The 27,433-nt window shown below is 37.7% G+C and overlaps 1 protein-coding gene and 1 long non-coding RNA gene across 5 annotated transcripts in view; one reads left to right on the top strand and one right to left on the bottom strand.

Annotated features, from left to right (window-relative positions):
- Window positions 1-2,075: 2,075 nt before the first annotated feature.
- Window positions 2,076-27,433, bottom strand: part of LOC116538955 (alcohol dehydrogenase 1C-like) — a 55,442-nt gene continuing 30,084 nt past the window's right edge. The window contains exons 1-9 of one of the 4 annotated variants that reach the window (XM_032261553.1): window positions 16,746-16,840; window positions 13,020-13,121; window positions 12,301-12,439; window positions 10,666-10,753; window positions 10,352-10,571; window positions 8,286-8,546; window positions 6,082-6,217; window positions 5,348-5,486; window positions 2,076-2,357 (exon numbers count right to left, since the gene is read on the bottom strand). In XM_032261553.1, the coding sequence (XP_032117444.1) occupies window positions 2,333-2,357; window positions 5,348-5,486; window positions 6,082-6,217; window positions 8,286-8,546; window positions 10,352-10,571; window positions 10,666-10,753; window positions 12,301-12,439; window positions 13,020-13,121; window positions 16,746-16,763 (1,128 nt within the window). In that variant the 5' untranslated portion in view covers window positions 16,764-16,840 and the 3' untranslated portion in view covers window positions 2,076-2,332. Of the gene's footprint in view, window positions 2,358-5,347; window positions 5,487-6,081; window positions 6,218-6,264; window positions 6,461-8,285; window positions 8,547-10,351; window positions 10,572-10,665; window positions 10,754-12,300; window positions 12,440-13,019; window positions 13,122-16,745; window positions 16,842-27,433 lie in introns of those variants that run through there. The other 3 variants (XM_032261554.1, XM_032261555.1, XM_032261557.1) reach the window with 3 other exon arrangements.
- LOC116538958 overlaps window positions 13,500-27,433 on the top strand; it is a 53,540-nt gene continuing 39,606 nt past the window's right edge. Inside the window, exon 1 of the long non-coding RNA XR_004263859.1 lies at window positions 13,500-14,231. This is a non-coding gene — a long non-coding RNA (uncharacterized LOC116538958). The remainder of the gene's footprint in view (window positions 14,232-27,433) is intronic.

Genomic DNA, 27,433 nt, shown 5'->3' with positions numbered 1-27,433 from the left:
GAAGAGTCAGGTGCCTAAGCCTGTATTTATCAGATACAGACTTGCTCTCACTGTACTTCAATGCCTGAGCAATTTTCTAATAATTCTGTCAAGATGACTTTCTTTCTAGACCCAGAGAAGCATGTATGATTTGTAAAGTTGCAAAAGGTTATTTCAGAATTTTGTTTGTGTGCTCTTTCTGGAGGTGCTAAGTCAGTACGTCAGAGTTATTAATTAAACCATCAATATAAACTTTTGTTTCTTTGAAGTTCAAGAAGATTTTTTGACTAAGGTTTTTGCTTCTGGCTAAAATAAGTGCAAACTATGTACATTCACAGAGTTCCATTATGGAGAGGGTATTGGCAAATATAGAAGTTTTTGATTCCAGAGTCAAAATTTGCTGGAAGTCACCCTGATCATGTGCACCACTTTAGGCCCACCAGGACACAAGCCAGTCTGGGGTTCCACTTCTATATTTCAATTTTGAGTTGCCTCCTTCCCCACAGTGTCAATGTAACTAGGAGCCAGTGCATGGTGCAGAAGGCTCCCATGTGCCACTCCTACCCCATGGAGAAATGTTCCACTCTATGACAACACTGGCAGTGCCCACCTAATGCCCCTCACTCTACTTGCTCCCCAAACCTGGGAGGAAGGATGGTGAAAGCTAGATGCCAGCCTCTGTGCCACTGGCAGGATTTGATGGTTACTGCTGTGTGATGGGGCATGTTGAACCTCCTTTACTTTTTCTAGCTCTCCCACCATCAGCATCAGTATAAAAGCCACAGAGCACCCAGCAACAGGTAGTGTCCCATGATGTTGTCTTAGGGACATTCTGAAAACTATCTTGACCCTAAATATCTCCTTCAGCATTCTTGACAAAACAATCGCATATTCCCTACATTTACATGGCCCTTCCCAGTTGGCAAGGTGCTTTCATTAACATCATCCCTGCTTGGTAAAGCTGTTAGGGGTTGGTTGAGTAATTTTTTCAAAACAGTGTATGAACAAGCTCAGGGAGATTGAGTGACTTACTGAAGGTCACATAGTAAATGATAGACTATTTTACTTTATGTCTAGGGTCTTCCATAATATGATATAGATTGTAGATACTGCAACAAGTAGCAAGTTTGGTGACAGGTGTAGCTTCTTTACCAGGAATAACTTTTGCATGTCACATTTAGAGATAAAGCTAAAACACTAATCTCCTGAGTGTGGGAAAGCATTAACAAATGGGCACCACAGGCCTTTGCATATTCAAAATATTAAATGAATTCTAGGTTTGTAGACTTGATGTAAGACATGGTAGTTAATAGAAAAGTTCTAGATTGAAAACAATTTTGCAAAAATGGATCCTTGTATACATGTTTATATATGTCCATTTGAAAAACATAGTGCTCTATGTGTTTTTGCCATTTCTTAGTTACCGATTTTACATTCTGTGCTCACAGCATTTGCCACCGCATCCACACTCTTAAAGCCACCATATTCCTTTAAATTACTTTATATCTCATTTTCAATCAACTGGAATCATAAACTAAGACTGTTTAGCCAATGAAGCACTTTCATGAGCAAAAATTACAGATTTTTTTGAACACGATTCGAGGAATAGTTCGGTTTTCACATTCAGTATCTGAACTTAAGTTTGTCATGTGGAACACAAAATCTGCTTTTGTTGTTAAAATTCAGTTATAATTTCACTGTAAAAAATAGTATAAAAACAATAAAAACACTTTCCTTCACTATATGAAAATATGCAGCATTTTATTTGAGTTCCCAAGAAATTTTCTGGGTTTAGAACTTCTGGACCTTCTTCACTTATAAATTTGAGTCTATTCTTTACTATACTGAAGTTTTTGTTTTAGGGCTTTGGTACATTTTATTAACAAAAGGAAAATTCTGACAGTGAAAATTGAGATACAGGGTTGGAGACTTCAAGCACAATAGCCCAGCATGGGTAAGTTCAGGGCAAGTGAAGGGTCCCCTCCACTGGGATTCAGTGACTGAAGATTATGAAGATACCAAAAAATGAAAGAAGTCACAGGAAATATTTTTCTCACAGGAAATATTTTCCTCAATGGGAAAGATGACACAAGTAGAATGGTTAAGAAAAAAGGTTTATTGGCTTCAATTGCCCAGCTGATTTTCAATGATTTATTTGGTTCTCATTTGGATTTTAAACATTTGCTTGAAAAATCATTTCACATCAATTTCTATTTTTTTAGAAATCTCCCACACGCAACTTATTGATAACAGCTCTGAAGAATAGAATTAATGATATTGCCCAGCTGTTGCTCTAGATTGTGTAGGGTAGAGGAGGCTGAAGACTGCTACAAGGGAAGGCATCTGTATTATCTCAAAACGTCAGGACAGTACGAATACTGCAACGGGAAAGAAGAGACATCATGTTAACATGCATCCATGTGAGAGTCCAGGGAGCATCTGAGGTGACTTAGTGAAGATATGCCTACATTCTCAGCCACTCCATTTCCATCCCGATGCATTTGGGTGAAGTTAAATAAAAGGGCAGTTCATGTTTTTTGGTTCTCTCTTGTGTTTTCTCCAATCTTAACCTCACTCATAACATCCTGAGTATGCCTGTCATTTAGACTTCAATTCTTTATTAGCATATTCAAACAATCATTTTTGTGTGCTCATGTTCCTGGTATAATAAGGCATATAAAACAACAATGGAGGCCAGGCACAGTGGCTCATATCTGTAATCCCAGCACTTTGGGAAGCTGAGGCGGACGGGTCACCTGAGGTTGGGAATTTGAGACCAGCCTGACCAACATGGAGAAACCCTGCCTCTACTAAACATACAAAATTAGCCAGCTGTGGTGGCTCATGTCTGTAGTCCCAGCTACTTGGGAGGCTGAGGCAGGAGAATCATTTGAACTGGGGAAGCGGAGGTTGCAATGAGTGGAGATTGCGCCATTGCACTCCAGCCTGGGCAATAATAGTGAAACCCTGTCTCAAAAAAAATGAAACAAAAACATTGGAATAATAACTTGCAATAAGTTCTTCCTATTTGTCACATTCTTCATGCATTTTCTTACTGAAACTTCAACCTACACCATGATAATAGGAGGTAGGTTTTCATATTATTTCCATTTTAGAGATTATAAAAACTGACAGCAGAATTTGTAACTTGCTCTGGTCATTAGTATAGAGCTCGAGGTTTAATAGACCTTTGATATAGAGATGTTTAAGGATTCATAGAAGTAGAGAATAAAGTTGATTTGTATTAATTCTAAGATACTTCATTTTTTTCTTTGTTTGAGATGGAGTCTTGCTTTGCCACCCAGGTGGGAGTGCAATGGCACAATCTCTGCTCACTGCAACATCCTCCTCCCAGGTTCAAGGGATTCTTCCACCTCAGCCTCTTGAGTAGCTGAGATTATAGGCATGCACCACCATGCCTGGCTACTTTTGCATTTTTAGTAGAGACAGGGTTTCACCATGTTGGCTAGGCTTGTCTTGAACTCCTGACCTCAGGTGATCCACTTGCTTCATTTACACTGGAATTAATGCCATTTCTATAAACCAACTTCTAATGATAAATATTTTTAGAAAAAGATGGTCTTTGTGACTCTTTAAAAATCACGTGTGTGTGTGTGTTTGTGTGTGTGTCTGTGTGTATATATATATGAAAAATATATGCACATAATTTGGAGAATTGGTTGGAATTTATTAAATCATGTTCTCAATGTTGGAGTTTTAGAATGTTTCTAATTTTTGACATTACAGATAATAAGTAAACACACTTAAACCTATATGTATGTTTGAACAGTTGATTATTTCTACAGAATAGGTTTCTAGAAATGGACTCACTGGGACAAAGAATCTAGTTTTTTTTTTTTTTTAAGATTTCTAATACAAATTGCCAAATTGCTTTCCCAAAAGGATATATCAGTTATTATTGAAAGCATATGAAAGTGCCCATGTCACCTTATCTTTACCAATATTGATCATTAAAGTTTTTAATCTTTGGTTATTGATAGAAATTATTTTATTTAATATGCATATTACTATATGACATTCTCATAAAGTGAATTTAGGCATGCTTCATGACTTTTTTTGCTGTTCAACACTGTCCTCTGGTTTCCGTCATCTCTGTATTTGCCATCATCTTTTCAATTCTGTGATGATGATCATGATGATGATGTCATTGATAATAATGATGACAATGATGACTAACCTTTGATGACTGTTGTTTTCCATATAAGTGTATGTTTGCATACACATGCACTCTTGAGGGGCGGTGTGGTTTAATGGAAAGTGGATAGATTTGCTAACAACAAGATCTATCTTTGAATTCTACTTCCCCTTCCTATCACCTGATGATTTTGACCAAGTTATGTCTTCTCCGAGTCTCAGTTTTCTCTTCCCTAGATAGCGAGATTGAGACTGATACTGAGCATTGTCTGGGAATCACATGAGATAATGCAGGTGAGACACTTAGTAGAACAGCTTGTGCTCTGTGGGTGCTAGTTTCTTTCCCTCCTCAAGAATATTTGTTGATAAAGCATCTAGTATAATAGTTTTGTGAGTGCCTAAGAGATGCTACTTAAACTTGAAAACCTCATGAAAATAAGTGTGGGATAGCAGAAAAAGCACAGACTCTGGAGCTAGAAGGCAGAGTCTAGATATAACTGCCTGTTTTCAGTTATGCCTCATATAAATGCAGGCAACAAAATTTATTTTATTGGGTGATTGTAAGTGTTAAAAAGAGATAGGAAATGTAATTGGCTTATTTTTCTGAGCTTTAGTGAAAATGTAAAACAAACACTTAAAATAGGGTTTAGTACCCTTCTCTTTTACAATAACTTTTATTGGTAAAAAAATTTTTTTTGTAAACTGCAAAGAAAAAAAAAGAAAAAGATAAAACTAGTAATATCTACTTAGAAAACAATCTCAGTGTAGTTCCACCTACTCCCATAATGAAAATGTTGAGGATGTCCTGAAAATAATTTAAATTCATAGCCATTGAATGTCAGCATTATTTAGGTGACATGCAGAACCTTCAGTGACTCTATGTTATAATTATGGTTGTTTAAATAGAGTTTTATTTATCTATTTATTTATTTGATCAAAGGTGAGTGTTCTTTTTTAAAGAAGGTTGAGTGGCTCTGATCATTCAGATTTGCTGTAATCAATATAATTTGGCTTCAGCAGAATAGGAAATGCAAAGCAACTGTTTTTAGCTTCTCACAGTATTATCTTACATGCGCCCCATGCAAAGACTGAACTGGTAATGTAAAAACCAAGGCACTCTAATTTTCTCTCATCCTTCTACCTTTTCATTGTCTGCCAGACAACCCCCTACTGTAAAAAACTAAGCAAAACAAAAAATCAACTTTAAATCTACCTTTTTCCAGAGCGAAGCAGGTCAAATCCTTCATTTATTTTTTCAAATGGTAAAACATTGGTTATTAACGCATCCAGTGAAAACTTCTTAGCCATAAAATCAGCCACAAGTCTGGGGACATCTTCTTTACTCTTAAAGCCTGAAAAGAAGATAATATTATTGTCAGATTCAACCAGGGGTAAGTAGGAGAATTGAAGAGAAGAATTTCCACATAAATGAAAGTTTAGAAAAAGTGTATTCCAGACTGCTGTGACTGAGGTTAATAAGAGATAGAGCACTTCCATAAGCTTTTACAGTGCTTTGACCTAAAAAACATTTGTAGATAACAGATGTTCTTACTTATTATCTTTCTTTAGTACAGATGAGAAATTATAGTACAGATGCTTATGCCCAAAGTTAAGGAGTAAATTTATCGGTTGTCCTAATTTGGGTGTAGATATGAATTGTTGTTATAGATTGCTATGTTCTCCTTAGAAATTTCCATGCCTTACACAGTCACAACTTCAAAAACAGATGGGGATGAAATGTTCTGGTTAATAGCGATATAAAAAAGTCTATTTTGGGATCTTCTGTCTGCATTAGTTCTACATCTAGTAGATTTGGAGCCCATAAATAGAATAGGAATCTTAACTTATTTTTGATCATGTTGCTTTAAAAAACTTTTCCTTGTCACTTGTAAAAGGGAAGAAATTCTGAGGTTAATGAGAATTAGGCTCTGAAGCCTAACTACATACCTCCAAAAACAGCTCCTTTCCAGGTGCGCCCAGTCAGTAGCAGCATAGGGTTCATTGAGAGGCTTTGGGAAACAGGAGGTACCCCTACAACGACACTTGTGCCACATGCCTCATGACAACATAACAGGGAAGCCATCTGGAATACAGTGAATAATTAGTATCCTTTACATGGAGTGGCATAGTTCCTATTTATAATGTACAATATCATGTAATAGGCTTAGCTAGATTGTGAGTGTGTAGAGGAAAGAAATCATATCTTTTGCCCCTTCATTTCCCCCCTTTGTTTTGCATAGGATAGTGCCGTGGATTTAGGAAATGCCCAGAAAATGGTTTTTGAATGAATGAATGGATGAATAAATTGATGTGCACTTAATTCTGCCTAATAAAGAAATAAAGAAGAAAACGTAATTACAAACATATATAAAAGCTGGTTCCTTGTATAAGCATATAGTTTCATCATCACATCATTCTTAGGCAATCTGTGAGTGGGTTAATTTATTTTTCATTGATTTATTAAGTATTTTGAACACTGTACTTTCAAGCAGATATTTTAATGGTGCACAAGAGGAATGATTAAATCACTAGAATTAGTCTCTTGTCCCCTTGATGGCCTCCATTTTAAATGGACTTCTATTCTACTGTCCATCTCTAAAATGGCCATGTTTTAAACATTGTTTTTATCTCTCCAAATATGTATTGGTTTTGCACTGATTATTCGGGAACCTCAAAAGACAGTCTAGTTGGGGTTTTTAACATGTTGTGTAGCAAGAACATGGTTTAGAATCCCCCCAAGATATATAACTATATAATGATTATTTTTTTGATTTTGGCTTCTGACCTTTGGAACGCCAGCTCAGAACATGTAGCTGTCAGATATTTTGTGTCTTGAGTTAAGGAACACTCCAGTTCCACATGAGAAAATGGAGAAAAACATAGAAAAAGAGCATAAGGAGAAAAGCTATAGCCCTGGAAAAAGTTGGATTCTCTTGACATTGAATTCATCTGTGGCATTTGTCCCAGGTCAAGGCTGCTGAGAGCTTTGATCTCAGGATGCTTCTCCCCGTTACCCACACTGCTGGACCTTCTAGAATACCTCAGCAATGGAAACTTGTTGGTTTCTGGACACTTTTTCAGTAGGATTCTAGATAATTCTGGGTAGGTGAAATACAGCTAGAGATGCATTTCCCATTGCAATTGATATTTGTAATTATTTTAAAGTAACATCATGTATAAGCCCAAGACGATGTAAGCACTGCAAGATTGGAAATAATATTTGATACCAAGAATGCCAACTAAGGCTGAGTGTGGTTGCTCATTCCTCTAATCCCTGCATTTTTGGCTGAGGTAGGAGAATTACTTAAGCCCAGGAGGTAAAGGCTATAGTGAGCTATAATCATGTCATTGAACTTCAGCCTGGATCACAGAGTGAGACCTAGACTTAAAAAAAAAAAAGGCAGCGAAAAAAAAGGCAGCGGACATTTATTAAGAGCTTTCCATATGACAGGTGGCACTGTGCTAAGTATGCTATATGTATTGTCTCATGTAATCTATAAACAATGTTATGAGATATGTAGCTCTTAAGTTTTGGGGGTGGTAAAAATCGGTTGACTTTTTAAATATTCAGTTCAACTAATATTGGGTGCCAGCTGTGTGCCAGGCACTGTCCTGTCTCTGTGGTAAAAGATAGTGATGTATTAAAGCAGTCACTTTCTTTAGAGCATATTTAATAATGTTAATAAAATAATAGTTGGCCTAAGTTGTTCATTTCTTCTGGCCAAAGAATAATGTGTAAAAATGTCCGGAATTCATTAAGAACATACACAAAATTGTTAAACTGGTTTTGTTAAAATTGTGGGTTAAAAATAAAACTTGCCAATTTGAGAGCGCAATTTTCATCATTTATATTTACTTGAGTTTGAAGTGTTAACTAAAAATTAATAAAGTAAATATGTAATGGCTCAGTTAAGAAAAACAAGCCCTTTTTCTTTCCTCAAGAGGAAATATGACTTGAGACAGGTTTATGTACCTGATTGAATGAAAGATTTCTCATGAAAATAAATTAAATGAGCCAGGTAACAAACAGATGATGGGAAATTTCCACTCATAAGTAAAATATTTTTTATATATAATATGTATATTCTGTTGATTAAAAGCATCCTCCATGTTGCAGAGGCAGAAATCTCAGGGCACGTCATGGTACATACCACGGTGTCAAGCCGTCCGATGACTTCAAATGAAAAATCCACACCTCCATCAGTCATTTCCTTTAGCACCTCCTGGATGGGTTTCTTGTAGTCTTGAGGGTTGATGCATTCAGTGGCACCCAACTCTTTGGCCTTTGCAAATTTGGCCTTGTTGATGTCCACTGTAATGATCCTGGCCGCTCCGGCTGCCTTACATCCCATAACGACAGATAGGCCGACCCCTCCCAGGCCAAACACAGCACAGGTAGAGCCTGGGGTGACCTGCGTTTTCAGAAAATGCAAAAATGGATTAAGTAATGATTGTTAGAAATTGCTTCAGCTTTAAAGTGCCATTTCCAGTGTTTACCAAGAGCTACCCAGACTCTTCTGTCCAAACTGTTATCACAACCTCTTTTGGCTTGAGTTGATTCATGTTTAAATTTAAGGGGTTGAACTTGTCAGTGGTTCTTAAACTGCTGCATATTAGATTTATCTGGGGAGCTTTAAAAAAAATCCCGCTATCCAGGCCACAACCCATGCCAATTAAATCAGAATCTCTGCAGGTGGAACTCAGTCTCCAGGTGATTCTAATGGGAAGGTCAGGCTGGGAACCAGGTGACTGGATGATTTTTGAGATCCAGATGGCAGTGATTACTATCTTGAAGGGACTTTTTATTGCTGAAATCCTTTGATAGCCAGCTTCAGCATCTCATACATACACAAAGGCAATATTTGAAAAATGAAATAAGTGGAAAGGGTACTCCAGAAGACAGAAAAATATTCCATTAAATCCTCAATAAATAACTCGTTGGTTCATTAACATTCAGTAGTTGTGAATAATATATCCGTGCTTTAAGAAATACACTAGTGAACAAGAGCAATGAAATGTTTCTCTATATTTTAATAACGAATAAAATCTATTGTTATGAGTATTCTCAGCTTCAGTTCTTAGGTAGGCTCAATTAGACCACCTGCTAAAACAGATGAGATATATGAACAAGGGATTAAGTGCTAACGTCACAGAAATTTGGAAAAGATATGCTCTAAATTGTTTACATTGGCTAGGGTTTATTTATTCAACCTAGTGTCCCATAGTCAGCTTTCATTGTAGGTAAAATGCTTTCCTGTACCAAATAATCTCATTCTTATATTCCCTTAAAGGTATATATTCACTCATTCATTCACCCATCAAGTGTTACTCAATATTATGAGGGACAACACCACTTTCTACCTTACTTAGAAAATTACAAGTTTGTGACTGTGATTTAAACGTGCTAATAATATGTATTGTGATTTAAGACTCAACAGGAGATTTGAGAAAGATGCTGTTCTAGTCTCAGCTCTCATTTAACAAGCAGCGAGATTTTGGACAATTATCTTTATATGTCTGGACCTCAGTTTCATAAAACAAAGATACTATTAGATTTTTAGTCTTTTGAGATGAGGAGTCTTTAAAGAATTTCTGCTTGAAATTGACCACTTCTGAAGTATGTGTGTTTTACGTGTTCATGGCAGGAGAGTTAGTTAAGTAGTGAAATTCCATAATAAGTGAATTATGCATCATGGAAGCTTCATTACTTTCCTTCTAAGAATCCGCAGAGTGGGTGAGCCTTGGTTTGGAGGTGAATCAGGTAGAGCTTTGGACTCTACTGTTGATCCTAATTCTGGGAGTAGGGGATCCACAGACTAGATGCTCCTCAAGGGCAAACGCTTCATTTCATTTGCTTTTGCTGTCTCAGAACCTAGCAGAGCTAAGGTGCCTGAGACATATGTAGGTGCTAATTGTTGAATGAATTACTAAATGAGTTCTCCAGCCTAACATTTCATGCTTTAATAAAGAGCAAACACAGGATAATAATTATTGAAAATGACATCTTTACTTTTTCTTAATTCTCAGCAACTTTTTATCTATGATAAACAGGTGAAATTTCTAGCATGTGCTCTCAATTCTTTATGGGCCATTTTTCTACTCTTAATTGACAATCCAAATCTACAAAAATAATCTTTGATTCTTGTGAGAAATTGCTTCTCTTTTGGTTCCTGACGGTCTGCTTGTAACCAGTTTTACCACCCATTATCATTCCTACCTTGGCAACTTTGACTGCAGACCCATAACCAGTCGAAAATCCACAGCCAAAGAGGCAGACTTTCTCCAGAGGAGAGGCTGCATCAATTTTGGCCACTGCAATCTCATCCACTACTGTGTATTGGGAGAAGGTGCTGACGCCGATGAAGTGGTGGACAGGCTTCCCTCTGCATGTGAACCTGCTGGTGCCATCTTGCAGGGTCCCCTGAGGATTAGTCAGACTGGGCAGTGCAATACAGACATACAAAGGCATGAGACACAACATAACTAATGAGCAAACTCAAAGTCTATGCAAAGAGAGCATCAGAAACCTACTCATTTTTGAGGCAGAAGTTGCTTTCCGGGTTTTTACAAATTCTGCATTTTCCACACTGAGGAATAAAGAGTGGTATGACTTTATCACCTGGAGAGGAATAAAACAAATTCTTTTACAACATCTATCCAGGAATTAATAGAGCAAAAACTTAAAGCTCACATGTATAGACGAGAAGCATGTGTCTTTAAAAGTCGCCGAGAAATACGTTCAATCACAACTATGTCATTTGTCATTGCCTGCCACAGCCTTGTTTTCAGTTTGGGGCTATAAGTGCCTGAAGATTCCTAAAGAGGAAATGCAAATGTGGGAAACAACACAGATTAAAAAAATTACTTCCACAGCATTGATAGTTAACTTTTATGCAGTGTACTGATTTCTCCTGGAGGCTTTACAAACATTTAATTCAATCCTTAACTATTTAAATCTTACTGTAAGTATAAATATAAATTTTAGTTGAAAGTAGAACATAATAGTCCCACTAGATGTTGGTATGACCTGTTTTTTGTTATAGTTTGATTTAGAGTAAAAATGAGAAGTTTGAATTCATTCTTTGCTTTTCAAAGTGACTAGGTTTGTCTTTATTATGAAATGAATGCTTTTAAGATGATCTTAGTTCTTTTTTGAGGAAAAGTAACAAAAATGGGACAAAGAACAATTGCAGAAATTCCTCTAGAAATTTCAACCCTCCACAATAAGTTAGGCCTTTTTGGATAAGAACTGACTTTGAAATGTTTTTAGCTGATGATAATTTGTGAATTAGCTATTTTTCCTGTTGTGGTGGAGGGAGCATGGGTGAAAAGGTGGCAAGTCCAACCCAGGCCAAAGTGATTTCTTAGAAATAAACATAATTTTTATTTTTGATCACCTATGCTACCTTTTCCATAAGACCAAGAAAAAAGGTTGGCTCATAACATTTTATAGGTAAAATTTATGTGAATATGATGGTATGGAAATGTCCTATTTATTCTCTCTATATAATTAGTAATTCATAACCATTCACATTGAAGCATGGCTGAAGGTAATAAGGCAGACATAGTTGATGGTGGATGGCTCCTGTTATGTTTCTTTCATTTCCTTTCACCTAGTCTGTTTCATTGAGTCCATGCTCGGGAAGAGACACCATGCTGGAAGAGGAAATTGGTGAAGGGGCTGCATAAGTCACCTAAGAAAAAGTCATGTTTATTCAGCCATAGCCATGTAGACTCCATTTTCTGAACTCACACAGAACAGTGTCTATACTTACGTTTTTTCCCTCCTCGCATTTCTAGTTATCTGGCCTTGACAGAAGACAGTGTTCAGCAACACTAACAAGTAAGTTATTAGATTATGAATTCCACACTGGTAGGCATTGTGTCTCTTTTGACCCTCACATATCTCCAGGCTCCAACCTGGTGCCTGGCATCTAGCAGTAGATGCTCACTACATAATTGTTGAAGGGTAGAATACATATGTGCCTCAATGCATACATGCCTGAGTCAGGTAGGCAGAGAGGGAAGGAGGAAATCCTGGAAGTCCCAGCTGCCCTGTGACCTTGTGCAAGCCCTTTCATCTCTCATTGCCTCTGTTTCCTCATCCAGGCTGGGAAATCCTGGACTGGTGAACCAATGCATGTTCCCTGAGTGTGAGTCCTGTACCTGGTTTGACTGTAGTCACCCCTTCACCAACGCTCTCCACAATGCCGGCTGCCTCATGGCCTAAAATCGCAGGAACGGGAGTCATCATGGTGCCAGTAACTGCATGGTCATCTGAGCGACAGATTCCTACAGCCACAATCTACAGAGTAAAGAGATGTTTAGATTCAGAAAAGATTATGAGTCTCAAATGAACTTAAAAATCCCAATTTCATGAAATTGTGCTTCCAAAATACTTTCAAGGGTTTTGCTAATAATCCCTACTATTCCCAAATATGAAATATACAGTTTATCTTCAAGGTTATTCAGGCTGAAACCCTCCTCTACCTTCCTTTCTTGAATTAATAAATTTAGAATAATTTGTGAAATAACTGATCCTGAAATAGTTAATTCTTAAATAATATACAAGAAGGCATGCTTTAAAAAAAATAGAAGTAGAAATTGCAAATCAACACATAAAAATGTCTAATGCTAATTGATTTTGAAGTCTTGATATATATCCCTTGGAAAATTTTTTTTCTTTTTTACTGGAATTACACTGTATGTACTCTTTGATCATTTAAAAAATTTAATAATTTATATTTATACCTTTCTTTGAAACAACTGTATTCTATTTTCTGTATGATCATATAAAAATAACTCTGGTGATTGTTGGTTGTTTCTGTTTTTAATTTTTCTGAGTTTTTAAAAAACGTAACTACAAATGGAAAATTGTATTTCACCTTAATTCGAACTTCATGGGCCTTAGGAGGTGCCACCTCCACCTCCTCAATGGAAAAGGGTTTGTTTAACTCCCATAGCACAGCTGCTTTGCATTTGATTACCTAGAAAATCAAACAGAGAGATGGTACCAGTGTTTTCCCACTCTTGAATCCAGAAATTGTGTCATTTCATCTTTGTACTTGCAACATCTAGTCCTATGTCTCGTACCTAATAAGTGCTCCACAGGAATGATTATTTTTGGTTTATAAAGAGATAAAAATACCTTAAAAAAAGCAATAACATAAAAAACAATAAACAGAGTTAACTATAATAACACACCGAGATAAAATGGAATATATTCATTAAGGCTATCCTTGTGTTTTTTTCCTCCAAAGGTGTTTAATCCTGACATTTCCTAATGCTGTGCTGAAAACATTTGTTTACCTTCTATTGGCTGGTACATGAAGTTCTATGTCACCTTCACATTGCTGACAGTCACTGTTCAAATAAAATACACTGCTTTCTTGCTCAATTTTCTGATTAGGACAACAGGATCCATCTCTATAAGAATATATTTACCTTCCTGTCTTGAATGACATCTCTATTTCTTTCTATTTGCCTATTCTCCTCTTTTAATTTTCTCTCTCCACCCCTTCTGTGTGTTACTTGTTTCCAGCACCCATTTGCCACTTACCTTTGGCAGCATGTTCTGTTATCTGATTTATGTGTAGAGACTCTTTCCAGCTTCGATTTCAGCCAAAAATTATGGAGGTTAGAGTTGGTGATGATGGTGTGTGTGTGTGTGTGTGTGTGAGCGTATACACACTCACACCCACACATACATATTTCAAAATTGAGACATTGTGTGTTTGAATTTCTGGCTAGCAGATCTTATCCATAGATGTTCTTAACAATAAATGTTGAACACATATTTCCAGTGCTTGGTAGTGTAGTGTAAAATCTGTCTTCATTGTGGTAAAGCATGTATAATTCACAGAATTATTTCTAGAGAGAATCAACAAAATTGCAAGAATGACAAAATATTCATTTGAAATTTATTGTTCTGAAAATCATTTTTGTTATGTATTTGTTTAATTATTTAACTTTGCAGGATGTTCAACATGGTCAATGCCAAAATAAACATCAGAATACTTGGAAATAAGGTACTAATAGTAGGAGTTCCTGATTATCAGGTGCCTATGATGTGACAGGCACATTGTGGCCTTTGCTTGGTGAATTATATGCATTATAATTATATTTAAGTTTATTTATTTATTTTTAATTTCAACAGTTTTTTGGTGCAGGTGATTTTTGGTTACCTGTATAGGTTCTTTAGTGGTGATTTCTGAGATTTTGGTGTACCCTTCACTCAAGCAGAGTCCACTGCCCCCAATATACAGTCTTTTAGCTCTTACCTCCCCCCTTGAGTTCCTAAAGTTCATTATATCATTCTTATGTCTTTGCATCCTCATAGCTTAGCTCCCTCTCATAAATGCGAACATATGATATTCAAACATCTATTTCATAAGGTAGTTATGAAAATTCGGCAAATTAATACTATAAAGAACTTAAAATAGTATCTGGGACGTAGAAATGTCAATAAATATTAGCCACTATTATTATTGTTGCTATTTACCTCTTTTTTTTGGAGACAGAGTCTTGCTCTGTTGCCCAGGCTGGAGTGCAGTGGCACTATCTTGGCTCATGTAACCTCTGACTCCCAGGTTTAAGCGATTCTCCTGCCTCAGTCTCTTAGAATAATAGAACATTATTCTAAGTTAATTCACTTAGAATGATGATCTGTAGCTCCATTCAAGTTGATGCAAAGGTGATTTTTTTTAATTTTATTGTGTTTAATGGCTAAGTAGTAATTTCATGGTGTATACATACCATATTTTCTTTACTTATTTGTTGATGGTCATTTAGGTTGGTTCTGTAATTTTGTAATTGCAAATTGTGCTGCTATAAACAACATGCATTATTTTTAAACCTTGGAAGGATGCTACCAGGGCAGTACTATTGCATTATTGGCTTTATTTTACAGCTGAAATAATTGAGGATCAGTTGACTCAGTGATTGAATAATTTTTTCTGGTCTCAAAGCTGGCTGTCCAGAGAATAACAATCAATCTAGTCTTATGTTTCACTTCTCTGTGGCAGTAAAAAGTGAGCAAAAATACAAAAATTAGTCAGGCATGGTGGCATGTGCCTGCAGTCCCAGCTACTCGAGAGGCTGAGGCAGGAGAATTGCTTAAACCTGGGAGGCAAAGGTTGCAGTCAGCCAAGATAGCACCACTGCACTCTAGCCTGGGCAACAGAGAGAGACTCTGTCTCCAAAAATAAAAAAGTTAAGTAGCAACAATAATAATAGTGACTAATATTTATTGACATTTCTATGTACCAGATACTATTTTAAATTCTTTACAGTCTTAATTTATTGAATTCTTACAATTACCTTATGAAATAGATGTTAGTATTGTCACCATCTAGCATTTGAGGAAAGTAAAATGCTGGATAGGTAAACATAAATGAAATGCTGTCAAAAAACTAAGTTATTGATACTGTGTCCAAGGGGGGAGGAATAATTATCTATTTCATTAGTTATTATTTTCATTAATCTGATTGGTGTATACTTTTGCTCTAGGGACTCATTGTTTCTTTTTAGTTGAGTTTGGTAAATTGAATTCTTTTCCTAATTATTTTCTATGCAGAATGTATGTATTAATCGGTAATGAATGAAATAAAGTGAAGTGGAATAACAGCAACAATGGGTCACTCAGATGATTTCCAGTCAGGCTTATTGATATGAGCCTGTTTTGTCACAGAGTGTATAGAGAAGCCTCAGAACCTTTAAACTGAGTTATCATAGTGAGATATTTTACTGTGTGATACACTCCTAACACAACAAAAGGTCTGGAAATAGTTGCATAGGTTTATGTGATTAAGCAATTAAAAAATGTCAATTGATTATATTGTATGACCACATGCATTTTTGTGCACCTGTAAACTCATTGGACAATCAAGAAATTTACAAAAGGCAAAACCAAATACCTGTGTTTCCAGTGCTAATAAGTGATTCAAATTGTATTATTAATTTTCTGTAAAACCATATTGACTTTTATGTGGGGAAGATACTGTTCCATAGGAGTACTGTGGAAATTGCCTGAATTGTGTCATAATGGACACTTTTAAATCAGAATTTGAATGTTGATATTGTCTTCCTTAACCTTGATGATTCTAATGCTGTGAGACCAATGAGCATTTTGTAAGGTATTTTATGTTAAGGTTAAAGGGTGTTTCAAAGTCTTCGAAATCAAATCCTCTCATAAAACTTTTGTCAGGCTTAACTTACTTGTGTTCACAAAAAATATAAATAATAATGCTTTTACATAGTGGTTTTTTATTATAAAGACAACTTGTTGGTGAAAGTCTTTTCTAACTTTGGATTTACAAATTAGTCATGATTAGCTTGAAATAAAGTATCACTTTACTGCAAATATCTTTAATGTAGGAAATAAAGACTTAATAGATACATATTCTGTACATTCTTTTTGAAGGTATTTAGGAATAACTTATTTCTACTGTAGTTCACTATACATTACAAATTGTAGCATAAATTGCACACTGTATTTCAGTGTATCACTTCTAATTTGGATATGAATTTTAAATTATTCATCAAATACTGTATTCTTTTCTTTGTTATATTGATGAGAACATATTTCCAACAGTAATACATTTTTTGCTTACTTTTCTTGCTGTGCTCATGTTGTTTCTATCTTCTCTGCAGACCAGGAGGCGGGTGAGTCCTTGTGGATTCTTCCCTGTTCATGTGTATAAAACAGGTTTATTGCACCATCTTGTTTTTTTTTGCTTGAGTAACACCCAACACGTGATCTAGTTCGTTAAGCCACACCCGTCAAATTATTCTCAGACATGAAATCATAAAAAAATGGGTGCTGAGCCAGCACTCAAAACCTTGACTTTTCAAATTTCAGATAAGGTTTTGCTTTCATTAGGTTAAATATTAAGTTAAAGTGATGGAATTTAGTCACTTTCTCTTTTCCTCATTTTGGTTCTTATCTGTCAACTTTCTTGTTTCTCTTTTCTCAGTGCAACAGGGGTCATTCAGGGTTCTGTTTTCCCTTTCTCTGCACTAAGCTCCAGCTTTGAATGTAAATGGTGCAGTTAGGAAGAAGGAGGAGCAAAGGAGCAGGTTAAATAAAGATGACAGCAAGGAGCCAGAGGACTCAGTGTTTGATCCAGGACTCCCCTTCTCTTCACAGAGAATCAGAAATTCAATCACAGCAAAGGTGCTCACCGTGCCAGGAATTTTTGCTCCACCTAAAATCAATCAGCATTGACTGAGCCCCTCTCTACATCAGGCACTAAGCTGGGTCCAGTGCAGTAATACTGATGAATAAGACAGGACCTCTACCTGTGCCAGATGCATTATGGGACAGCAGTGATGATGTGGCTTTTGGGACCTGTCAGACCCTAGTCCTTACTAGCTCTGTGTACTTGCACTTATTATTTCACTGTTTGTCTTTTTTTTTTTTTTGCCTTAGTTTTCTTATCCATTAGATGAAGTAGAATAATAGCACCATTTGAAAGGACTGTTTAGTGAATAAATAAAATAATCCATGTAAAGCACTCATCATGAAGTTCAGCAGATAGGAGCACCCTCCTAAATGTAGCTACAATTATTTATCATAAAAGGAAGCTCACGGTTTATGGGGAAAAGATACACAGGCAGCCAAGTCTACATGTCAGCCTGGCTGGCAAATGCCCTATCACAGGTGTCAGTTAGTGCTTTGGGAGCAGAGACAGAGGTGCTATTTAAAATGAAGGCCTAAGGGGAGGCATGGTAGAGGAACAGGTATTTGAGGTAGATTTTAAATAATTGTGGGAAATTCAGAAAAATCCTCACTGGATCATTTCTGTTGCCCTTTGATCCATGTAACTAGTATACGCATGGCTTTCCAAGAATATGAGTTTGATTTTTCTTTTACCTATACTTGGAGGCATTGTACAAGCAGCTATTTAATCATATATAGTCTGTTAACATCAACAAGTCAACATAAAAGACGTATGTCTCTAGAATTGCCAAAGGACCATTTCAGTAAGCTTTAACTACGAGACTCACACCAAGACTGAGAAGCATTTACCCAACAGAGAAGAAAAGAAGGTCCGATGATTTCAGTTGCTTCTAGTTTGGAAATGTATGAAGATAAGAAGATAGCCCCAGATCTATGTCTGGAATTCAAGGCTTCATAATGTGGCTTTAACCTTCTCATTCACTTACTCCTCCCCATTCTTCAATACAGGGCCTATGTATTTTAGAAGCTTGTATCTCCATGGTCACCCAAAAAGGAATATATTCCTTACTCAAGTCCTTGCTCATCATGCTCTTTCTCTTCTTTTCTGTCCTTCTCACCCATCCAAATCCTACTGAAACTTTGAGACCAGGACAAGGTTGCCCCTGTGGAGGTATATTAACTCCATCTCACTGTTGTGCTTTGTGTCTCTGCATTCCTGTCATGCTAGTATCCCTCCTGAGGTATTTGTGGTCTGTTCCCTTTTATTGTCCTCTATATTAACTGTAAAGATTAGTCTCCTAAATTCTACTGGAAATTTCTAGTCAGGAATATTCTTAAATTTTATTTATATCAACAACTGTACCTAGTTCCATGTATACACTAGATGCTTAATGAATGATTGTTGAATTCTTGTGCTCCTTTATGTTAGGACAGGCACTGTTTTATGAGCAGTCCCATAATCCAGAAGATCCGGTGCCTCCTCTTTACAGGTTTATAGATTAGCAGTGGGATTGGCTGTGGTCAGGTAGACAAGACAGAGAATCCTCCTGTGAAGCAGGAAGTGGTCAGTGCCAGGAGAGAGTTCGACGTGGAATTCAAAAGAAGACTCTACTCTGTCTTTTTATTGTGCATTCTCAGCTCTTGACTCAATGCCTATCACAGAGTGAGTGCTCAGATATTTGTTGATTAAATTAAAGGAATGCCTTCTACTTTGAGAGTGAGAAAGCCTTGAAAGAAAGATATTTTATTAAGATTTATCAATAAAAATAGGCCATTAGGAGGCAAAATGGAGGACAGGAGGCAGGACTAACTTGCACCTGCAACTCTGATGAACAGAGCAGCTTGTGGAGACCCACATCATGAACATTTGCTCTACGAACTCCTCCAGGAACATATCACAAAAGTGGAGAGAATTCACAGACCCTTTGAAGGAGATGGATTGCTGCTTGCTGCAGGCTCTGTGGGAAAGCAGAGGAAATGTGAAATCTGCTTGCTTTCTCAGGTGGGAGGCTTGTAGCCTGAGGCAATTTCTGAGCTCTGCTCACAGGCTGACTGGAAATAAACTTGTTAATGTTGGGCGGATCATGGTGGGCGTGAGATCAGTCCTTCAGAGTGTGGGCTGCATGGGAGTTGTGTGAGGCCTGTGGCTGCCAGCTTCCTCCCACTCCCCTGGTGACCTGTGTGACACAGCAGAGGAAGCTACAATCCCCCTGAGAACATAACTCCATTGGTCTGGGATCTATACCCCCATCCTTCAAAGCAGCCACAGTAAGCCCTGCCCTAAGAGAGTCTAAGCTCAGACAAACCTAACCCTGCCCCTAGCTGATGATCTTTCTCTAGCCACCTAGTAGTTGAAGCCAAAGGACATAATCTCTTGGGAATGCTATGGTCCTGTCAACCACCTGATCCTCCCTATAATACCACAGTTGATGTGCTCTTGAAAGTGCCACCTCCTGGCTGGAGGCCAACCAACATAAAACCAGCACACTGAACAAATATACACCCAAGTACCCTCACAGAATCCACTTCACTCTTCTGTTACCTCTGCTGGAGCAGATGTTGGTATCTACACTGAGATCTGAAGATGGATCACATCACAGGACTCTTTGAATACATTCCCCAGTACCAGCCCAGAGCCTGGTAGCTCCACTGGGTGGCTAGATCCGGAAGAGAAAAAGCAATTACTACAGTTCAGCTCTCAGGAAACCCCATCCCTTGGGAAAAGGGGACAGTACCACATCAAGGGAACCTCCCATGGGACAAAAGACTGAACAGCAGCCCATGAGTCCTAGATCTCCCCTCCAATGTAATCTACCTAAATGGGAAGAAACCAGAAAAAACAATTCTGGTAATATGACAAAACAAGATTCTTCAACATCCCCAAAAGATTCCACTATCCCACCAGTCATGGATCTAAACAAAGATGAAATCTCTGGATTTCCAGAAACAAATTCAGCAGGTTGACTACTAAGCCAATCAAGAAGGCACCAGAGAAAGGTGAGGAACAACTTAAAGGAATCGAAAAACCTAATACAGGACATGAATGGAGAAATATGTAGTAAAATAGATAGCATAAATGAAAAATAATAAAAACTTCTGGAAATGAAGGATACACTTGGAGAACTGAAAAATGCATTGGAAAGTCTCAGCAATAGTATCAAATAAGTAGAAGAAAGAACTTCAGAACTCAGAGACAAGACTATTAAATTAACACAATTCAACAAAGACAAAGAAAAAAGAATTATATAAAAGGACAAAGCATGTAAGAAATTTGGGATTATGATAAATAACCAAACCTCAGAATGATTGGTGTTCCTGAGGAAGAAGAAAAATATAAAATTTGCATGACATTTGAGGGAATAAGCAAGGAAAGCTTCCCTGGCCTTGCTAGAGATCTAGACCGACCCCCAAATATGAGAAGTTAAAAGAACCCCTGAGAAATTCTTCACAAAAAGATCACCACCTATGCACATAGTTATCAGGATGAAGGAAGGAATCTTAAGAGCTGTGAGGGAAAAGCATCAGGTAACCTATAGGCCAAAATAATAGAGAGCAGACCTACACCATATCTACTTAAGAATTAGTCCGCTTCTGTTTAATAAGTTAGCCTTAGTTTAAGACTTATAGTTTACAGAAGTTTGTGCATTATACTAGCTAAACAAAAAGTTCAGCATTGTAAAACAATGCTGGATTGGTGAGAAAGCTTGTAAATTGCTCATCACAGCACTAGAACATTTGGGCATCAAAGACTGGAACATTGCTCAAGCTCCTGCTGCTTGAACCCCTCAGTAAGGGTCTCGTGGCCTGGAGGAGGGGACTCTGCTCACAGGCTCATAAAGGGTCTTGCAGGAGGCTTCTGGGCTGGTTGAGATAGGAGTGGCATTCTCTGGTCTCCCACCTGTTCCATGGGTGACTGGGCTCAAAGGAGATCATCTCTCCTTTGAGGTATGTCATGTAGTCAGAACTTGCTGGCTTTTACCCATTCCCACACTCCTGCAGCTGCACTTCAATGTTTATCCATTGTTTAACTATATAGTACTAGTTTAGTTTTTTAGAATAACCACATACGCCCTACTAAATGTAGGTGGTGTAAACTGTTCCATTGTGTGTACTCACCCCATGATCACCCCATCTCGAGTGATATGATCAAACTATGTGCGTGTTGCAATAAATATGTGTGAAGCCTAGAGCTCAGGGTCTTCATGGTCCTAATCTTGTGAATAACCCCTGGACCCATGCTAATGATTTCTATTTCTGTGTCTGTGTTTTTTTTCCCTTAATTCCCTTGTTGCTGCGGGGGCTTGGAACACCCATGGGTTGTACTGTGGCTGGTCTGCAACATCTGGAGCCCAACAAGGTTTTCATAGGCTCCCAGTGAAGGAACGCAGGAGCATGGTCAATTGAGGAGCGTTCATCGTCGAGGGACTCCCGGGAACACACCTGTTTTCACCTGTGCGGTAAGCTTGGGCGCCTGGAGCATCCCAGGGTAACATGGGGCAATCAGAGAGTAAGTACTTCACCTATCTTAGTCTTGTTGGAGAGCTCTTAAAGAAAGGGAAAGTTAAGGTTAGTACTACTAATCTTATTATCTTTTTTGAGGCAATAGATCAATATTGCCCTTGGTTCCCAGAACTTGGAACTTTAGATGTACAGGAATGGGGAAAAGTTGGTTCAGAATTAAAAGCAGCCTGTACAGAAGGTCATTTTATCCCAGTAACAATTTGGAAAGACTGGGCTATGATTAAAGCAATTTCGGAACCTCTTCAAACTTCTGATGGAAGTGAAGCAGTGGATCGTAGCAGTAAACAAGTAGAGTGATGAATTGCTACAAAAGACTGAACCTGTCGCTGCTGCTGCAGAAGCTGCTGAGCCAGATAGTGATGACTCTTCTGAAGATTCTATCCAATGAGAAGGAGAATTATTAAATATGGACAAAACAGGGAGACAGATCAAGTAGATCAGCAAAAAGGAGAAGTGATTTATGCTAATGTACATATGGATTTAGAAAAAATTAGAGAACCCTCTGTTCCAACTTGCAATAATTCAGAGTGGCCCCTTCTGCTTTCAAGTCAAAATTCTGAACCAAGAACTTAAGTCTCAGAACAATGGGCTGTGAAAATGCCACCAAAAGTGGCAGCACCTGTAACTTTTGCCACTCCATATCAGAAGGGGACTGCTTCAAATTGGAACATCGAGAAAGTTCTATGCAAGCAGCTATATGACAGGCTGGCATCACAGGAGATCCTGATGCCTGACAGTTCCCTGTGACTTTAATCCCACCCCAGCAAGGGGCAGGGAGCAACAGCTAGCTCAGTGGGAACCATTCCCTTTTAAAATGTTAAAGGATATAAAGAAGGCAGTTCAAAAATATGGTCCAAATTTTCCTTTTGTTCGATCATTATTACAGTCAATTGCCTATGATCGGATTTTAGTACCTTATGATTGGATAATTTTGGCCAAATCAGCATTAACACCTTCACAATTTTTACAATTTAAAACATGGTGGACTGATATGGCTCAGGAGCAAGCTCAAATAAATCGAACTGTAAATCCTCCCATTAATGTCACTGAGGAACAATTATTGGGCACAGGGCCTCAGTGGAGTAATGTGCAACAGCAACTTAATTTAACCTATGAGGCAATTGCACAATTTCGTACTTACTGTCTGAGAGCATGGGAAAAAATTCAAGACTCAGGTACTAGTTATCCATCTTTTGGATGGATATTGCAGTAAAATGTTTCAAAAATTTTTATCACAGTGGAGAATCACACACATCACAGGAATTCCCTGTTATTCCCAAGGTCAAACAATTGTTGAAAGAGTAAAAAGAACACTAAAAACTCAATTAGCAAAGCAGAAGAAAGGGGGAAACGGTTGCAGTAAGGAGTGTTATACTCCTCATGTGCAGCTACATCTAGCTCTACTGTTTTAAATTTTTAAAACATTTCCAAAGGTCAAGTGTCTACTGCAGCAGAACAGCATTTTACTGGACACAAAATCAATCAAACAAAGGGAAAGTAGTCTTGTAGAGGGACACTAAGGACAAAGATTGGCAATTAGGGAAGGTGATTACTTGGAGAAGGGTTTTGCTTATATTTCACCAGGAGAAAAACAACCTCACATCTGGCTACCCACTAGACATTTAAAGTTCTACAATGAGCCCTTCCAGCAATGATCAGAGAAGGAGAAACCGAAGAAGGAGATTGATGGAAAGGGTTCCTGGGCTCCTGTATCAGAAATGAGAAGGATGAGGATTGTGGAAGACTGGGAACAAAGGGAGGCACAACTGGAGGAGACATCACTGACCTGGGTACAGATACAAAGATGGGCACAGATGGCAGAGGAAGGTTTGAGAGAGAGACAGTTGCCAATGATCTCAATCTGATGATTGCAGCCATGGTGATACTCATTACAGGGGTTAGTATTCCCGCTGCATCAGCCGAACAAAATTACACATATTGGACTTATGTGTCTTTTCCGCCTTAAATCAGGCCAGTTACCTGGATGGATTCCCCTATTGAGGTACATATTAACGATAGTATATGGATGCCTGGCCCAATAGATGATAGGGTTCTAGCTCAACCAGAGGAAGAAAGCATGTACATGAATGTATCCATGAGTTATTGCTTTCCACCAATGTGTCTGGGTAAAGCCTCTGGATGCCTTGCTTTAAAAGGACAAAGTTGGTTAATATATGTGCCAGGCTGTAATAAGACTGTGGCTGAATATCATCACATGGTTGCTGGTGCATCCTTTTGCCCCAGTTCTATTTCTATGTTTCTGAGAGACACATTTCAAGACGTTTATGTAAAAACTGGCAAATTAAAACCTACAAAAATAAAAAATTGTCCTCATAACAACCCTGAATTGTCAAAGCAGCTAGAAGTCTTAACATTCGAGGACTGCATGGCTGAGAAAGCTGCTATCCTTTTAAATAATACTTATGGGACTATTGCTGATTGGACACCTAAAGCAGTATTATCAAAATATTGCTCACAACAAAATTCTGGTTGCATAGAAATACCTTACGTGATAGGATATACAGAAGAATTGCTCGGCCATAAAGGGGTTACACGTAAAATTGTATCAGGATATCCATTAAAATGGGAAGATAAAGGGACTGCACCTCCTCGACCTCAAATCCTCAAATGATTAGGCCAGTTTTGAGTTCGGAGCACCCAGAATTGTGGAAATTGGCTATGGCCACAGCCTATGTGAGAGTGTGGATGGGAACTTACCGTATAGAAAGAAATAGAGAAAATTGTGAATATTCTATGTCTTTTTACTCTGATTTAACTATTCCATTTCAGGGCTGTGTTAAACCACCATATATGATGGTTGTGGGAGAAGTAAAAATTATGCCAGATTCTCAAACAATTTGTGAAAATTGTAGACTTTTTGCATGCATTGATTCAACTTTTGATCTTTCTAATAGTATCCTCTTGGTAAGAGCATGTGAAGGAGTATGGATTCCTGTTACCCTTAATTGGCCCTGGGAAGCATCACCTTCTGTTCATATTATCACAGAAATCTTAAAGGGTATTTTAAACAAATCTAAGAGATTTATTTTCACTTTAATGGCAGTGATAATGGGAATTAGAGCAGTTACCGCCACTGCAGCTGCAGTGGGGGTTGCTCTGTACTCTTCTATACAAAGTACTGATTTTGTAGACAAATGGCAGAAAAATTCCTCCAGATTGTGGAACTCTCAAACTCGAATTGATAAAAAATTGGCAAATCAAATTAATGATCTTAGGCAAACTGTAATTTGGATGGGAAATAAAATTATGAGTTTGAAACATTGGCTTCAGCTTCAGTGTGATTGAATACTTCAGATTCATGCTCTTATAATGCTACTGAACACCACTGGGAGCAAGTAAAATGCCATTTACAAGGCAATGAAGGTAATCTTACATTGGATGTTGCCAAACTCAAAGAACAAATTTTTGAGGCATCTCAAGCTCATTTAAATATTGTCTCAGGTGCTGAGATATTTGCTGGTGCAGCAGATGGACTTTCCAAACTTAACCCTATAAAATGGGTTGAAACACTCGGTGATTCAACCATGGTCAATTTTACTTTGTTATGTTTCTGTTTAATTTGTCTGTTCTTAGTCTACAGATGCAACTGAGGACTTTGCAAAGAGAGAATCGTCATCATGAACGAGCCATGATAGTTTTAACCTCCTTAGCCAAAAAGAAAAGGGGAAGTGTAAGCCAAAATAATAGCAGGCCTACACCATATCTACTTAAGAGTTAATCTGCTTCTGTTTAATAAGTTAGCCTGAGTTTAAGATTTATAGTTTACAGAAGTTTGTGCATTGTAATAGCTAAACAAAGAGTGTAGCTTGTATTTTGTAAGACAATGCTGGGTTAGTGAGAAAGCTTGTAAAATTCTGATTACAGCCCTGGAATGTTTGGGCATTGAAGACTTGAACACCTGGTCCATTGCTCAACCTCATGCTGCTTGAACCTCTTAGTAAGGGTCTCGTGACCTGGAGGAGGGGACCCTACTCACAGGCTCATAAAGGGTCTTGCAGGAGGCTTCTGGGCTGGTTGAGATAAGAGTGGCATTCTCTGGTCTCCCTCCTGTTCCATGGGTGACTGGGCTCAGGAGATAGTCTCTCCTTTGAGGTACATCATGTGGTCAGAATTTTCTGGCTCTTACCCATTCCCACACTCCTGCAGCTGCACCTCAATGTTTATCCATTGTTTAACTATACAATACTAGTTTAGTTTTTTAGAATAACTACATACCCCCAACTAAATGTAGATGGCATAAACTGTTCCATTGTGTGTACTCACCCCATGATCACCCTAGCTTGAGCGATACGATCAAACTATGTGTGTGTTGCAATAAATATATGTGGAGCCTAGAGCTCAGGGTCTTCATGGTCCTCATCTTGTGAAGAACTCCTTGGCCCATGCTAATGATTTCTCTTTCTGTGCCTGTGTCTTTTTTTCCTTAATTTCCTTGTCACTGCTGGGGCTTAGAACACCCACGGGTTGTGCTGTGGCTGGTCTGCAACAGTAACCTATAAAAGAAAACCTGTCAGAATAATAGCAGATTTCTCAGCAGAAACCCTGCAAGCTAGAAGACATTGGGGTTCTTTCTTTGGCCTCCTTAAACATAACAATTACCAGTTAAGAATCTTGTATCCAGCAAAACTAAGCTTCATAAATGAAGAAAATATAGACACTCTTCATACAAACAAATGCTGAGAGAATTCATCGTTACCAAGCCAGCATTACAAGAACTGCTAAAAGGAGCTGTAAATCTTGAAACAAATCCTGGAAACACATGAAAGCAGAACGCTTTTAAAGCATCTATCTCACAGGATGTATAAAACAACTACACAATGAAAAAAAAATAACCCAAGGTATACAGGCAACAAATGACATGACGAATAGAATAGCACTTCCCATCTCAATACTAATGTTGAATGCAAATGGCCTTAAAATACTCCACTTAAAATATGAAGAATTGCAGAATGGATAGGAATTTACCAACCAAGCATCTGCTGTCTTCAAGAGATTCACCTGACACATAAGGACTCACATAAACTTAAGGTAAAGGGGTGCAAGATGATATTCCATGCAAATGGAAAATAAAAGTGAGCAAGAGTAGCCATTCTTATGTCAGACAAAACAAACTTTAAAGCAACAGAAGTTAAAAAAGACAAAGAGGAACATTATATAATGATAAAAGGACCAGTCCAACAGGAAAATACACAATCCTAAATATATAAGCACCTAATACTGGAGCTCCCAAATTTACAAAACAAGTACTACCAAACCTAAGAAATGAGATGGACAGCAACACAATAATAATAGGAGATTTCAATACTCCACTGACAGCTCTAGACAGGTCAAGCACTGAAACAATGTCCATTCAAGGCAGAAACAATGGACTTAAACTATAGCCTACAACAAACTGACTTAACAGATATTTATAGAACATTCTACCCAATAGCTGAAGAATATACATTCTATTCATCAGCACATGGAACAGTGTCCAAAGTAGACCATATGATAGGTGACAAAACAAGTCTCAATAAATTCAAGAAAATTGAAATTATAGCAAGTACTCAAATAAAATTTGAAATCAACTCCAAAAGG

This window comes from Sapajus apella, unplaced genomic scaffold, assembly GCF_009761245.1.
Source record: "Sapajus apella isolate SASKATOON/1434 unplaced genomic scaffold, GSC_monkey_1.0 scaffold124, whole genome shotgun sequence".
Taxonomy (NCBI): domain Eukaryota; kingdom Metazoa; phylum Chordata; class Mammalia; order Primates; family Cebidae; genus Sapajus; species Sapajus apella.
The sequence above is the reverse complement of the archived record's forward strand: the minus strand, read 5'-3'. Positions and strand labels throughout refer to the sequence as shown.